Below are 15,518 nucleotides of genomic sequence, written 5' to 3'. Positions count from 1 at the left end.
ATACCTGATACAAATGGAGGCTGAAATAGTATCATCTAAAACCAGGGTGTTACGCTTCAACAAGGGAGACTATAATGGGATGAGGAAGGAGTTGGCTAAATTAGATTGGGAATGCAAGTTATAGGGTGGAACAGTTGAGAACAGTGGAGGACTTTCAAAATAATTTTTCACAGTGCTCAAGAACTGTTCACTCAGGTCAAAAACTAGGATATCAAGGTGAGGAAAAGCCAGTCTTGGATTACTAAGGAAATAAAGGAACACATCTAATTAAAAGCTCTTTGATAAATGTGAGGTGCTGCATTTTGGGAAAGCAAATCTTAGCAGGACCTATACAATTAATGGTAAGGTCCTAGGGAGTGTTGTTGAACAAAGAGACCTTGAAGTGCAGGTTCATAGCTCCTTGAAAGTAGAGTCACACATATATAGGATAGTGAAGAAGGCGTTTGGTATGCTTTCCTTTATTGGTCAGAGTATTGAGTTCAGGAGTTGGGAGGTCATGTTGCGGCTGTACAGGACATTGGTTAGGCCACTGTTGGAATATTGCATGCAACTCTGGTCTCCTTCCTGTCGGAAAGATGTTGTGAAACTTGAAAGTGTTCAGAAAAGATTTACAAGGATTTTGCCAGAGTTTGAGGATTTGAGATATGGGGAGAGGTTGAACAGGTTGGAGCTGTTTTCCCTGGAGCGTCGGAGGCTGAGGAGTGACCTTATAGAGGTTTATAAAATCATGAGGGGCATGGATAGGATAAATAGACAAAGTATTTTCTCTGGAGTGGGGGTGTCCAGAACTAGAGGGCAAAGGTTTAGGCTGAGAGGGGAAAGATATAAAAGAGACCTAAGGGGCAACTTTTCATGCAGAGGGCGGTACGTGTATGGAATGAGCTGCCAGAGGAAGTGGTGGAGGCTGGTACAATTGCAACATTTAAGAGGCATTTGGATGGGTACATGAATAGGAAGGGTTTGGAGGGATATGGGCCGGGTGCTGGCAAGTGGGACTAGATTGGGTTGAGATATCTGATCGGCGTGTACGGTTTGGACCAAAGGGTCTGTTTCCATGCTGTACATCTCTATGACTCTATGCCAGAGCAACTGAAGACTCCCCCTTTGTGATCAATAGCACCCACAAAGTGTGGGAAGTTAAAAATCAACAGATGGGTGCCAAAAGATGTAAATGGATTGGAAACTTGCACATTTTACCAATAGGATTTACTAGATCCTGGTTTCATGACACTAGCCTAGTGTCTGTCATTAGGTTAGTTACACCAGTCCCTCCTGTTCCTACTTCTTATGGTCTTATAAACAGATGAGGAGGATTTTTTCTCTCAGTGTTGTGAATCGATGAATTCTTCACCACAGAGGGCCATCAAGGCTGTGTCATTAAGTATATTCAAGGTCAAGATAGACAGATTTTTAATCAGTGAAGGAGTCAATGGTTATGGGTAAGACAGCAAGATAGCGTTAAGGATTTTCAGAATAGCCATGACCTCACTGAATAGTGGAGTGAACTCGATGGGTCGAATGGCCCCTACTTCTCATGGTCTTTTGTAATTTCTTCTCTCAGAGGAAAGCAGGTCTCTCGAATTATTTACCGCAGAGGGATGTCGAGGCTAGGTCATTCAGGACTGAGACAAACAGATTTTCAATCTGATGGGGAATCAAGGGTTATGGGGATAAGACAGGAAACTGAGGTTTTGAGGTTCAGCAAAGATCACATTGAATTGGCGAGCTGCACTGAAAGGCCTACCTTTGCTCCCGTGGTCTTATAAATGCGGTGCCTCAGAATAGGAAGCCAATAACACAACTCAAACCTGGTCCCCTAATGAACAGAGCTGAAAATGTGTTGCTGGAAAAGCGCAGCAGGTCAGGCAGCATCCAAGGAACAGGAGAATCGACGTTTCGGGCATAAGCCCTTCTTCTTCAGGCTTATGCCCGAAACGTCGATTCTCCTGTTGCTTGGATGCTGCCTGACCTGCTGCGCTTTTCCAGCAACACATTTTCAGCTCTGATCTCCAGCATCTGCAGTCCTCACTTTCTCCCCAAATGAGCAGGCCCACCCTGGGGTGAGCCACTGGGAGACTGGTATATTGGAGTATGAGGCCTGGAACTCCTTACAATGCAAATGGGTCATCTACAACGCTAATCTAATTAGCAGATGGCGAGTTTGTTTCGAAATTTACGCAGAATCAATTTACACAAGACTTGAGGGGCAATGGAGGAAGGTGGGGTGCTAGACCAAGGGTGAGGGGGGGGGGGGGCTGCGGGTAGAAAACGGAAGCCTCAAACAAAAATGCGTCAGAGCCATGCATTTGTAAGGTTTTATGCATTTAGAGTGACAAAGCCCTTTCAAATATATCACTTACATCTCCCAGCAAACGACTGACCATCCCCCAGCCAGTGAGTGGGTCATTACTGGCGAATGCTATTTTAATTGCGTGTCTCTGGGTTTAAGAGCTGCTCTGACCTGCCGTAAAAGCTGTGGGTCCCAGATTAATGCCTGAAACCTGAGATGAGAAGTGACCAGCGACACCACTAGCAAAATAACAAGAGTATCAAGCCTCCAGCAAAGCACTGCCATCTGCTTGCTGAACCAAATATTTACATTGGTGCATTATCCCTGCCCCACCTCCTCGGAAAATCTGTTTAACCTCACAGGACATCTGCTCCCCTCTCTAATCGGCTCCATGCAAACGTGCTGAGGCATTTGGCAGTCATTAAAAGTGAGTCCGCTGTCTTACTACCTTTTAAATGAATCGTGTTCTTTCATCATCACTCCATCTGAATGTTCTCCAGTTACAGCTCGGTTCTCAGTTACAGTTTTTACAGAGAATGGATCTGCATTGGCATAGCACCTTTCCTGCATACCCCAAAGGCTGCAGACTTCTGCATGATGAGAACGGAGGAGGTGCCTTATGTCCGTGTTCCCGTAGCTCGCACTTCCTGGTTGCTAGTCTGGGAGCAGACCTCGAGAGGCATCTCTCTGCAGATGGCGTGACCTGGAATCTCTCTCTGCTCTGTGTGTTGTCTGTTGGCAGGATCTGCCAGGTCTCTACTCACTCTATTTAGCTGCACTGTGAACACACTCTCTTTAGTCAACAAGTCCTCGAATGGCACTTAAATACCAAGCTCCTGACTCAGAGGGGCCATTACCCACTGCACAACCAGTCCTCCCAAAGCCAATGAAATTCCTTTCTGAACTTTAATCGCTCTTCTCGTCTGTGAATGTGAGCAGCTAACTGATGCGCAACAAGCTCCCACACAACGCAGTGTGACCACGGCCTGATAATCCAAATCCAATGTGATATTAGAACATAGAACATAGAAGAATACAGCGCAGTATTCGGCCCTCGATGTTGCGCCGATCCAAGCACACCTAACCTACACTAGCCCACTATCCTCCATATGCCTATCCAATGCCCGTTTAAATGCCCATAATGAGGGAGAGTCCACTACTGCTACTGGCAGGGCATTCCATGAACTCACGACTCGCTGAGTAAAGAATCTACCCCTAACATCTGTCCTATACCTACTTGTTTAAAGGATAAACATTGACCGGAAGTCTCCACATCTCCTCCCTTTCCTCTGAATTTTGCCTTCACCTTCCAGGGCAGATGATGCCTCCTTTTAACGCCTCGTCCGAATAACAGGAAGTATCTCTGATGCAGCATTCCCTTTGGACTGCACTGGATTGCTAGCCCAGATTTGGTGCTCAAGTCTCCAGAGTGGAACTTGGAGTCGAGCTATCTGACTGACAGGCAACAGTGAAACCCAGGCTACAACTCTTACAGTGAAAGGGCACCATCATCACTGCCGCCCCCATAATAGGTAACATTCACGCCGGGCCACCTCCGACAAGAGAGAATAGAACCATCGCCCCCTGATTTTTAATGGCATTGCCAATAATTAACACCCCCACCATCAACATCTTCCAAAAAGGTCTAACATATGAGGAACGGCTGAGGATACTGGGATTGTATTCGTTGGAGTTTAGAAGATTAAGGGGAGACTGAATAGAGACGTACAAAATAATACATGGCTTGGAAAAGGTGGATGCTAGGAAATTGTTTCCGTTAGACGAGGAGACTAGGACCCGTGGACACAGCCTTAGAATTAGAGGGGGTCATTTCAGAACAGAAATGCGGAGACATTTCTTCAGCCAGAGAGTGGTGGGCCTGTGGAATTCATTGCCACGGAGTGCAGTGGAAGCCGGGACGCTAAATGTCTTCAAGGCCGAGATTGATAGATTCTTGTTGTCTAGAGGAATTAAGGGCTACGGGGAGAACGCTGGTAAGTGGAGCTGAAATGCGCATCAGCCATGATTGAGTGGCGGAGTGGACTCGATGGGCCGAATGGCCTTACTTCCACTCCTATGTCTTATGGTCTTAAAAACTAAACTGGACAAGCCATATAAACACAATGGCTACAAGAGCAGGTTAGGAATCTTGCAAAGAGTAACTCAACACCTGATTCCCCTCGGCCTGTTCACAGGACAGTATTGGACTGGGGTGGACAAAGTTAAAATTACACAATACCAGGTTTACGCCAACTGGTTTACTTGGAAGCACTAGCTTTTGGAATGCTGCCCCTGATGACAACCACCTGATGAAGGAGCAGCGCTCCAAAAGCTAGTGCTTCCAAATAAACTTGTTGGACTATAACCTGGTGTGGTGTGATTCTTAACTTCAGCTACAGGACATAAGTCAGCAGTGTTATATGGAATTTGTCCCACTTGCCTGGGTGCAGCTCCAACAACACGCAAGAAACTTGACATCATCCAGGACAAATCAGTCTGCTTGATTGGCACCACACCCACAAACAGTCACTCACTTCACCACTGACACTCAGTGGCAGTAGCATGTATCATCTATCATCATAGAATCCCCACCCTAAAGGCCATATAGGTCTGCTCAATACACTGCTGCGGTTCAAGAAGGCAGCTCACCACCACTATCTCAAGGGCAATCAGTCCCAAGAGTGAATAAAAACAAAACACTGGAAAAACAACTCCTCTAATGGAGTGCTTAAATTCATGCTTTCCATGGAAAATCAAAGGCTGGGAAACGAAAGGGCTGTTTATTAATTACCCTCTGAAAGACCTAAAAAAGACCTGCAAGTGGACAGCAGATACAGTGTACTGCTTAGTGAGAAAGTGAGGACTGCAGATGTTGGAGGTCAGAGTCAAGAGTGTGGTGCTGGAAAAGCACAGCAGGCTGAGCAGCATCCAAGGAGCAGGAGAATCGACATTTCAGGCCAGAGTCCTTCATCAACACACTCTCGACTGCTTAGGAGCTGTGCCTCTGCAAGTAAGCAATGCTCATCCCAGTGCTCAAACCAGCTCTGACTTCAATGGGCATTCTCACTGGAGGATCTTGTCCCACCCTTCCACCCCAAATCTGAGCTTAAGGCACTAGATAATATGGTAAGGGCCAAATAAAACCGGGTTACAAATCCAATGCCTGGTCCTTACTGAGTTTGGTGATATCAGCTGGCGCAGTGGTGGGGAGAATGGGCACCATTTGGAGCAGGAGAGGTGCTAAGGGGAGAGAACACCAGGCTGTGGGCAATGCCATTAGACTCTGCCACCTCTGTCCATGCCACATTCTGAGCAGATGGCATCGAGCGGACTGGCAGCAGTGAATTACCCAGACCTCTGCTCTCACACAGCCTTGGAAAAAGGCGCCCAATGCCAGCCAGGTTTCAATGGTGAAGGCTGGGACTTGACTGGACTGGAGGAGCCCACACTACACCCAGGTTTCCAACATTACAGCCTAAAACACAAACAAATGAGCTCATCTTGTGGAGTGGATGGTACAGATGTGAATTTCACGGGACACGCAGAAGGTTACAATAAACAGCTCAAATCAGAAAGCAGCTAACTCCCTCAGCAATTTGAGACAAAAACAGAATTAGCACACTGCCAACAAACTATTCAACGAGCCCAGAATACGACCTGATATTCTTCCAATGGAGTCTCCTAAAAAAACTGCCAAGTTTGTCTCCTGAACCAAGCTATTTTAAACATCACACACCATGAGGAAACATAATTATCTGACCCATTTTCTCAATAAACTGGGTCCAGTATTCCACATTAATACAATTCCCTCCCATAACAGTAAAATAAACAGCTTGAAGCATCGTATTCAGTTCCAAGGACAAAGAATCCTTTAGCATCTTAGCATCGTTGGTGCCACACAGGTGATTAAAGAATGGGAAGATGACACAGCAACAGTCCCTCCAATATTAATGTGACTAAATGTGGTTACACCACTGGGAAGAGACCTAGATAAGGAACACTACACTGGGACTGCACATTAACAGACTCCAGCATCAATCCATGCACAGTACTGCAGTGAAAATATGCAGAACAGCACACACATCAGTGACAGGGAAAATCCATATTTAGGGATAAGCAATGAATGTTGACTTTGGCAGTTTCCAGGTCCCATAAGCAAACAAATAAAAACAGAGACAAATATGTACAGACCCTAAAACATTAGAGATAGATATGTAGAAACACAACCATAAAAACAGAGACAAATATGTACAGACCCTAAAACATTAGAGATAGATATGTAGAAACACAACCATGTAAACACAGAAAAACACGTATTCACACAGACATACATACAAATACAGGCATGTGTATACAGATGCATATATATGCATAAACTGACAGACATGTACACTCGTATGTACAGAGATATGCAGAGACGCCCATGCATAAAGCCACACACACATACAGAAGCAGACACACGCACTCACAAACATGAATAGTCCAGGTATTAGGAATCGCAGGCACACACATAATGAAACACACACACAGGAGCCTAGAAACAATGAGGCATACAGATACACACTAACGTACAGAGACGTATTTACAGACAAACACAGACACAGAAACGCACTCTCAAATTCCACAGACTCCCACTATCAAAGCGAACTCTTTTCACAGGCACTGCTGATGTGAGCAGCCCACAGTCAGTCTCTCGGGATCGCTTACTCCTATATTGACCGTGCGAGTGTGTGTGCGGCTCGACAGAGAAACTGCGCCCCCCCACAGAAAACCACTGTAACTGTTTCATTCCTGCCGTTAGCGGTTACTGGAAGAGCAGGAAACATAAGCCCTGGAAAACAGGGTTTTATTATGTGCCAGTTAAAACTGACCGGTTCCCAAAGACCATTTGAAAGAGAAATTCGGAACGTTATTGCGCATCGCTGAGGGCTGGATCGCCATCAGTTTAACTTCCATGTCTATGTGAGGGAGGGGGGTGGATTCTATGTTAAAAAAGAGTTTAAATTTCCAGTATCTGGAGCCTGGCATACTTGCACACACACACACAGTTTTCAACCAATTATATATTTTTAAATCCCCTTTCACCTTCACACCATCAACATCAACGTAAGCGGCCAACTTCAGAAACCCATTCATTCCTGCACATCCCCAACTCAGTCCTTCCTGGTCAGCCTGCTTTAGGGGACACTAAAGTAGACAGGCAGGAGGCTGGAAGAACACAGCTAGGCAGGTAGCACCAGGAGGTGCTGAAGTCGATATTTCGGGGGTAACCCTTCTTCCAGCCTCCAGCCTGTCTACTTTGGATTCCAGCATCTGCAGACTTTTTTTTTTAAATCTCTAACCAAGTTAGGGACAGGGATAGCAGGAGATAGGTTAGTCAGGAGCTCACTCTGTTGATATATAACGGGCAGTGCCGGAGCCCCGGGTTCACATCCACCCCCAACCCACCCTTGCCCTGGATGTATACAGTAACACATCCAAAACGCAACTTTGAAATGTCTTTCACTTCCAACTCTGTCATTAACGGAGGGGCTGGGGGCATCAGCGAACATGCAGGAGCTGCCACCAAAGTGTATTACGCTTCTCTCCGTCTGCAGATCTGTTTAATGTCACAACCCCCCCCCCCCCCCCGCCCTCCCGTCCCCATTCCCCCCAACTGTGAGTCCCCTCCCCCTCCCCAGGGGAATTCATTACCAGCTCCCCCCACCCCCTCCCCACCAGTACAGACTTTGGCCAGTTCACCACGTTGGGAGTCGATTCCCCCCCACAGGGGATGTGCCTTGCTATAGCGGCGGCGGAGGGAGGGAGGCAGGGGATATTTCCTTCAGATCTCTCTCCCAGACCCAGTGTATTTTTGCAACATGATCTAACACAGAGACCGTACTGCGGCGCATTCCGTAATCATTTTTAAAAGGGTGTGTGGGTAAAGACAGTTTAAAACGGAAAGACAATGTGGGCTCGGCACTGGAATCATTCTTGCAAAGGGCTAGCACGGTGCAAAGGGCCGGGTGGCCTCTTTCTGCGTTGCCAGATTCCAAAGAGAGAGGAGCGTGCGTGAATAAGCGATAAACTCAGCCAGGCTGGTCTCTCTCACACTCACACAAAAACACAGCCTATCCAACACAAGCAGAACAGTTACAAATGTAGCGAGTGTTTTAGATTCAACGCAGAGTTGCCGTTTCTAATGAACACGGCGCCTTTTGTTTGGATCCCGCACTGTAAAACACAGACTCACTCTATTTCATTCCAAATTCATTGCACACTCTACAAATATCCTGCTCTCTACATGAAGCACGTATTTCTGTAAAGTGTTCGCCCCTTGATATGGGGAGAGGGTAAGAGACAAGGCGCGTGTATTAAATTCCCCTCCCCATGAACACAGCAGCGAGCCACTGGGTTGGGGAAGGTGGGTGGGTGGGATATCTGCAGCGAGTGGGCATAAGGTACTGCGGCACTCGAATGAATGAATGAACCAATGCAAAAGACAGCGCAGCCTGGTTCCTCTCAGCGGCTCGCCCCTCGTCGCTGACTTTAAAGGATTAAAACTAAAGTGGGGTGGGAAGTGACCAACTCCAGCCCATCTGCAATTCTCCCCAGAAACAGCCAAATCTAACCCAGACCCGGTCTCTTGGAACCAATGGCATAGCCCGTATCATTTCGCCTTGTATGTAAAACAGACACTTTCCAAGCGCACAGCCTCTCCACTGCTTTAAATCGGACACATACACACACACAATTACAGACACACACTGACACACAGATAAGACACACTGACACGTATACTGACACAGAACACACAGATACAGACAGTGACACAGACACTGACAGATAATACACACACTGACAGACACTCACTGACCACAAATACAGACACTCAGTGACACAGACATACAGATTACTCACACACTGACACAGACATACACACGCACACAATTACAGACACACACTGACCACAGATACAGAGTGACACACACATACAGATAACACACACACTAACACAGACATACACACGCACAATTAGACACATACTGACCACAGATACACTCAGTGACAGACATAAAGATAACACACACACAATTACAGACACACACTGACCAGATACACTGTGACACAGACATACAAATAACACACACAGACACAATTACAGACACTCACTGACCACAAATACAGACACTCAGTGACACAGACATACAGATAACTCACGCACTGACACAGACATACACACGCACACAATTACAGACACACACTGACCACAGATACAGAGTGACACACACATACAGATAACACACAAACTAACACAGACATACACACGCACAATTACAGACACATACTGACCACATATACACTCAGTGACAGACATAAAGATAACACACACACAATTACATACACTCAATGACACAGACATACAAATAACACACACAGACACAATTACAGACACACACTGACCACAGATACAGACACTCAGTGACAGAGACCTACAGATAACACGCACTCTAACACAGACATACAGATACACACACTGACACTGACACATACTGACACAAACACACAGATACAGACAACACACTGAAACACACTTAGACACACACTGGCATAGGCACACATGCACACACACTGACACAGACCTACAGATAACACACACACTGACACAGACACACACTGACACAATCCATATATGTACCGGGACTTGTGCTTCTCATCAGTGAGAAACAGCAGTTTAGTGCTTGGCGGCGGTGGGGCTGTTATTTTGATTTGATTTTATATATTAAAGACTTATTTAGAAAGCCTGCTATTAAATCTCCAACAGTCCGCTCAGCAGCGAGTGCGAGGAAATGAAACCAATCACATTGCTCCAGCTATGATTTTTGACCTTTTCGGTATTTCTAGGGCATCAACATTCCGACACAGAAATATTGGTTGCATTTCGAGACTGGAAGGGGTTGGGGGAAGGGACTTTCTATAAAATAACGTTGTTCATGATGTGATGTCTTTTTTTTTGGAGCTAAACACTGGTAATGTCCAAGCGGGGAATCAATCTGATTACAATCTGATCGTCATCGATAAAACACAATTGCGGCTCCTCCTCCTGGCTGCACCTCACCTTCAATCTTTGACCTCTGATCAATACTGCTGTTTAGGCTGGGATCTGCAGATGGAGGAGGGGGGTGAGGGTGAGGAAGCTGAGGGGCTCGGGGTGGGGGGTAAGCGAGATCAGGGATTGAGGGAGTGAACAGTTGTGATGGGGTAGGCTGGGGTTTGAAGTGTTGAAGGGGTGAGGTGTTGGGGTAAGAGGTTAAGGAATGAGGTGCTGAGAGAATGAAGGGTTGGGGATGAGGTATTGAGGTGGTAAGGGGTTGCGTGGTTGAGGTTTGAAGGGGTGAGGTGTTGAGGGGTGAGATGTTGAGGGGGTGAGGTATTGAGGGGTGATGGTTTGATGCACTCAGGTACCTACCTTGAGTGGGTGAGGTGTGGAATGAGTGAGGGGTGAGGGGGTGAGGTGTTGGAGGGGGTGAGGTGTTGGAGCACGCAGGTACCTACCTTGAGGGGGTGCGGTGTTGAGGGGTGAGGGAGTGAAGGGGTGATGGGGTGAGGTGTTGAGGGGCTGATGGGGTGAAGTGTTTGAGGGGGTGATGAGGGGGTGATGAGGTGAGGTGATGAGAGGGTGATGGGGTGAGGTGTTGAGGGGGTGATGGGTTGAGGGGTGAGGGGTTGAGGTGTTGAGGGGGTGATGGGGTGATGTGTTGAGGGGGTGATGGGGTGAGGTGTTTGAGGGGGTGATGAGGGGGTGATGGGGTGAGGTGTTGAGGGGGTGATGGGTTGAGGAGTGAGGGGCTGAGGGGGTGATGGAGTGAGGTGTTGAGGGGGTGATGGGGTGAGGGGTGATGGTTTGAGGTGTTGAGGGGGTGATGGGGTGAGGTGTTGAGGGGGTGATGGGGTGAGATGTTGGGGGGTGATGGGGTGAGGTGTTTGAGGGGGTGATGGGGTGAGGTGTTTGAGGGGGTTATGAAGGGGTGATGGGGTGAGGTAATGAGGGGGTAAGGTGTTGAGGGGGTGATGGGGTGAGGTGTTGAGGGGGTGATGGGGTGAGATGTAGAGGGGGTGAGGTGTTGAGGGGGTGATGGGGTGAGAGGATGATGGGTTGAGGGGGTGAGGGGTTGGGGATGATGAGATGAGGTGTTGAGGGGGTGAGGTGTTGAGGGGGGTGATGGGTTGAGGGGGTGATGGGGTGAGTGTTGAGGGGGGGAAGTGGTGATGGGGTAAGTGTTGAGGGGGTGAGGTGTTGAGGGGGTGATGGGGTGAGGGGTGATGGGGGTGATGCGGTGAGTGTCGAGGAGGTGAGGTGGTGAGGGGTGATGGGGTGAGTGGGTGATGGAGTGAGGGGGTGATGGGGTGAGGGGCTGAGGGGGTGATGGGGTGAAATGTTGGGGTGAGTGTTGAGGGCGGTGAGGGGGTGAAGTGTTGAGGGGATGAGGGGCTGAGGGGGTGATGGGGTGAGGTGTTGAGGGAGTGAGTTGGTGAGGGAGTGATGGGGTAAGTGTTGAGGGGGTGAGGTGGTGAGGGGGTGATGGGGTGAGGGGTGAGTGTTGAGGGGTTGAGGTGGTGAGGGGGTGAGTGTTGAGGGGGTGATTGGGTGAGGTGTTGAGGGGATGAGGGGCTGAGGGGGTTGAGGTATTGAGGGGGTGAGGTATTGAGGAGGTGATGGGATGAGGTATTGAGGGGGTGAGGGGTTGAGGTGTTGAGGGGGTGATGGGGTGAGGTATTGAGGGGGTGATGGGGTGAGGTGTTGAGTGGTTGAGGTGTTGAGGGGGTGAGGGGGTGAGGTATTGGGGGATGGGGTGAGGTATTGGGGGGATGGGGTGATGGGGTGAGGTGTTGAGGGGGTGAGGTGTTGAGGGGGTGATGGGGTGAGGTGTTGAGGGGGTGAGGGGTTGAGGTGTTGAGGGCGTGAGGTGGTGAGATATTGAGGGGGTGAGGTGTTGAGGGGGTGATGGGGTGAGGGGCTGAGATATTGAGGGGGTGATGGGGTGAGGGGGTGATGGGGTGAGGGGGTCAGGTATTGAAGGGGTGATGGGGTGAGGTGTTGAGGGGTTGAGGTGTTGAGGGGGTGAGGTATTGAGGGGTGAGGTATTGAGGGGGTGAGGTGTTGAGGTGTTGAGGGGGTGAGGTGTTGAGGGGTGAGGTGGTGAGGTATTGAGGAGGTGAGATATTGAGGGGGTGAGATATTGAGGGGGTGAGATATTGAGGGGGTGAGATATTAGGGGGTGAGGGGGTGATGGGGTGAGATATTGAGGGGGTGAGGGATTGAGGGGGTGAGGGGGTGATGGGGTGATGGGATGAGGTGTTGAGGGGGTGATGGGGTGAGGTGTTGAGGGGGTGAGGGGGTGAGGTATTGAGGGGGTGATGGGGTGAGGTATTGAGGGGCTGATGGGGTGAGGTGTTGAGGGGGTGAGATGTTGATGGGGTGAGGTGTTGAAGGGGTGAGGTGTTGAGGGGGTGAGGTGTTGAGGGGGTGAGGTGTTGAGGGGGTGAGATATTGGGGGGTGAGGTATTGAGGGGGTGATGGGGTGAGGTATTGAGGGGGTGATGGGGTGAGGTGTTGAGGGGGTGAGGTGTTGATGGGGTGAGGTATTGAGGGGGTGAGGTATTGAGGGGGTGAGGTATTGAGGGGGTGATGGGGTGAGGTGTTGAGGGGGTGAGGTGTTGATGGGGTGAGGTGTTGAGGGGGTGATGGGGTGAGGGGGTGATGGGGTGAGGGGCTGAGGGGGTGATGGGGTGAGGTGTTGATGGGGTGAGGTGTTGAGGGGGTGATGGGGTGAGGGGGTGATGGGGTGAGGTGTTGAGGGGGTGATGGGGTGAGGTGTTGAGGGGGTGAGGTGTTGAGGGGGTGAGGTGTTGATGGGGTGAGGTGTTGAGGGGGTGAGGGCTGAGGGGGTGAGGGGCTGAGGGGGTGAGGGGCTGGGGGGGTGAGGGGCTGAGGGGGTGAGGTGTTGATGGGGTGAGGTGTTGATGGGGTGAGGTGTTGAGGGGGTGAGGGCTGAGGGGGTGAGGGGCTGAGGGGGTGAGGGGCTGAGGGGGTGAGGGGCTGATGCACTCACCTTGCTGGAGAAGGCGCCAGGGATCATCATCTTGAGCGCCTGCCGCTTGAGCTCCACCAGCCGCGTGTTACAGTTCTCGCACCAAATGCCCTTGTCCTCGGAGCCGCAGGAACCGGGTGAACCGGAGCCCGGAGACGATCCGGCCACCGAGCCCGGCGAGCAGCCCCCTGAGCCGGGGGAGCTGCCGAGAGACGATCCCGGGGAGCCGCCGCCGCTGGAGCCCGGGGACGCGGTGCCCGAGCCGGGCACTGAGCCGGCTCCCTCGGGGGCAGGTCGGTTCACCGTCCGGGACTCCTCGCACGGCTGGAAGCTTCTCCTGTACCACATCTCCGGGGTGAAAGTTGCCAGTTTCGTCTGTGAATAACTCTCCGCCGTCCCCTGGGGTATCCATCAAATGATAATTAATGACAATTAACAACAGGAAGGAAATAAACCCAGTTTTTTTTTTGCAAAAGGAAAGCACTGGGGTCTGAGCAGATGCACAGTGGGGTTTACAAACATTTGAAACAGTTTTTATAAAACAACCTCAGCACTCACCACATGCTTGCGACTCCTTGCAAAAACAGCCCGCTCTTTGCTTCCAGATACAGAATTCATATCAAATCAATGATTTCTCTCGCTCTCGCTGGACTGATACTGTATTACTGCTGTGGTTTGCTGCAACAGCCAGAGTTGCAGCATGAAGCCTCAGTGCTGCACAGTGCCAGCTCATTCACTGTCACAATTTCAACTTCACCAGCCCCTCGAACCCCTCATTGCTGCCGGGCTATTTCAGTGCGCCCCGCCGGCCCCCACACCACCCCCGCCAGAGTCACACATTGTCCTTCATTCCAGGACTGTCCGTGTCTGCATTTCGGTTTCAGACACACACACACACTGCTGGGCTGCTCCTCCGATCCTGCAGAATTGTTTCCCGAGTGCAGTCCCCCCCTGAACTCAAGAGGAAACGGCAGCGCTGCTCTCAACTTGGGCCACTCTTCCAGGCAGCACCCCGGCTCACTCCACCCCCTTCAAGCTGAGGGGCTCCTCCTCCTCCTGCTGCTGCTGCTGCTGCTGTCTCCCCCCCCACCCCCCCCCTCCCCACAGCCACTCGGGTTCAGAATGCCCAACTCCAGCAGCCAGCCGTGTGGGCGGAGCTCAGCTTGGCCACAGACCGCACCCCCCCCCCCCGCTCTAGCTGACGGGGGAGCTCGGTAAGTAGGGCTCCCATATTAAAGACACAGCCGCTCGGAGTTTGAGACGGAGGCGGACTTGGGACTGAGGACTGATTGGAAATAACTGACAGCTCCTCGCCCTCATCCTTACCTGAGCCCTCTTTGATACATACCCCTGACCAATGCTAAGATGCACTGTCAATGTTAAGATACGTCTCTGTAAAAATGTGTTGCCAATTATTTTCAATATTAAAATGAATTGTCAGAGTTAAGATGCATTATTAATATTAATATGTATTCCCGGGGTTAAGGCATTCTTAGAGTTAAGATGCATTGTTGATGTTAGGATGCATGGTTAGTGTTAAAATGTATTGTTAATGCTCAGATGCATGGTTAGTGTTAAAATGTATTGTTAATGTCTCAATGTTAAGATGCATTTTCAAAGCCAAGACACGTTCATTTTAAGACACGTTACCAATGTAAAAATGCATTCTCAACTTTAAAAATCATTCTCAATGTCACTGTCGATGATATGATGCCAGGCAATTCTGCAAAGGAAAAGTTTAACCGGTAAACGCGCTGATTTTCCTCCCTTTTTGTGTTCGGTGATATTGCTGTGTCCTTGCAGAGTCCGAGCACTGCACGTATCAGGGAATAATGTTGGAACACCCAGCTATAGTAGAGGCGTGTGTTATTTATATAGAATTATATTGAATGCACTGAAAGGAGCTGGTTGAAAGCGACGGGGATGGTGGGGGTGGGGGTAAGGGTTTGTGATTGTAAATGCGCAGCGGTGCTGTTATCGAGCAGGTTACAGCTGACCTGGGGAAAGGAGCAGGGCTGAAATGGAAAGGCGTTTCAAGGGGAGAGCCTGGCGCCCTCTGCTGTTTTCATGTTTCTCCAAACAGATGTTCTTATATTGCAAAAAAAAGACCCATCCTCTCCGAAAGCAGAGAATGCAAATGTCAAATCGAAACG

The 15,518-nt window shown here is 49.5% G+C and overlaps 1 protein-coding gene across 1 annotated transcript in view; it reads right to left on the bottom strand.

Annotated features, from left to right (window-relative positions):
• The window catches only part of kif26ba (kinesin family member 26Ba), a 366,177-nt gene extending 351,904 nt beyond the window's left edge, over nucleotides 1–14,273 (bottom strand). Inside the window, exons 1-2 of the mRNA XM_087991166.1 lie at nucleotides 13,924–14,273; nucleotides 13,387–13,764 (exon numbers count right to left, since the gene is read on the bottom strand). Coding sequence (XP_087847292.1) covers nucleotides 13,387–13,764; nucleotides 13,924–13,983 — 438 coding nt within the window. The 5' untranslated portion in view covers nucleotides 13,984–14,273. The remainder of the gene's footprint in view (nucleotides 1–13,386; nucleotides 13,765–13,923) is intronic.
• Between the last annotated feature and the right edge of the window lie 1,245 nt (nucleotides 14,274–15,518).

This window comes from Chiloscyllium plagiosum, unplaced genomic scaffold (genome assembly GCF_037043375.1).
Source record: "Chiloscyllium plagiosum isolate Xiang-an unplaced genomic scaffold, Cpla_swu_hap1 HiC_scaffold_10, whole genome shotgun sequence".
Taxonomy (NCBI): Eukaryota; Metazoa; Chordata; class Chondrichthyes; order Orectolobiformes; family Hemiscylliidae; genus Chiloscyllium; species Chiloscyllium plagiosum.
The sequence above is the reverse complement of the archived record's forward strand: the minus strand, read 5'-3'. Positions and strand labels throughout refer to the sequence as shown.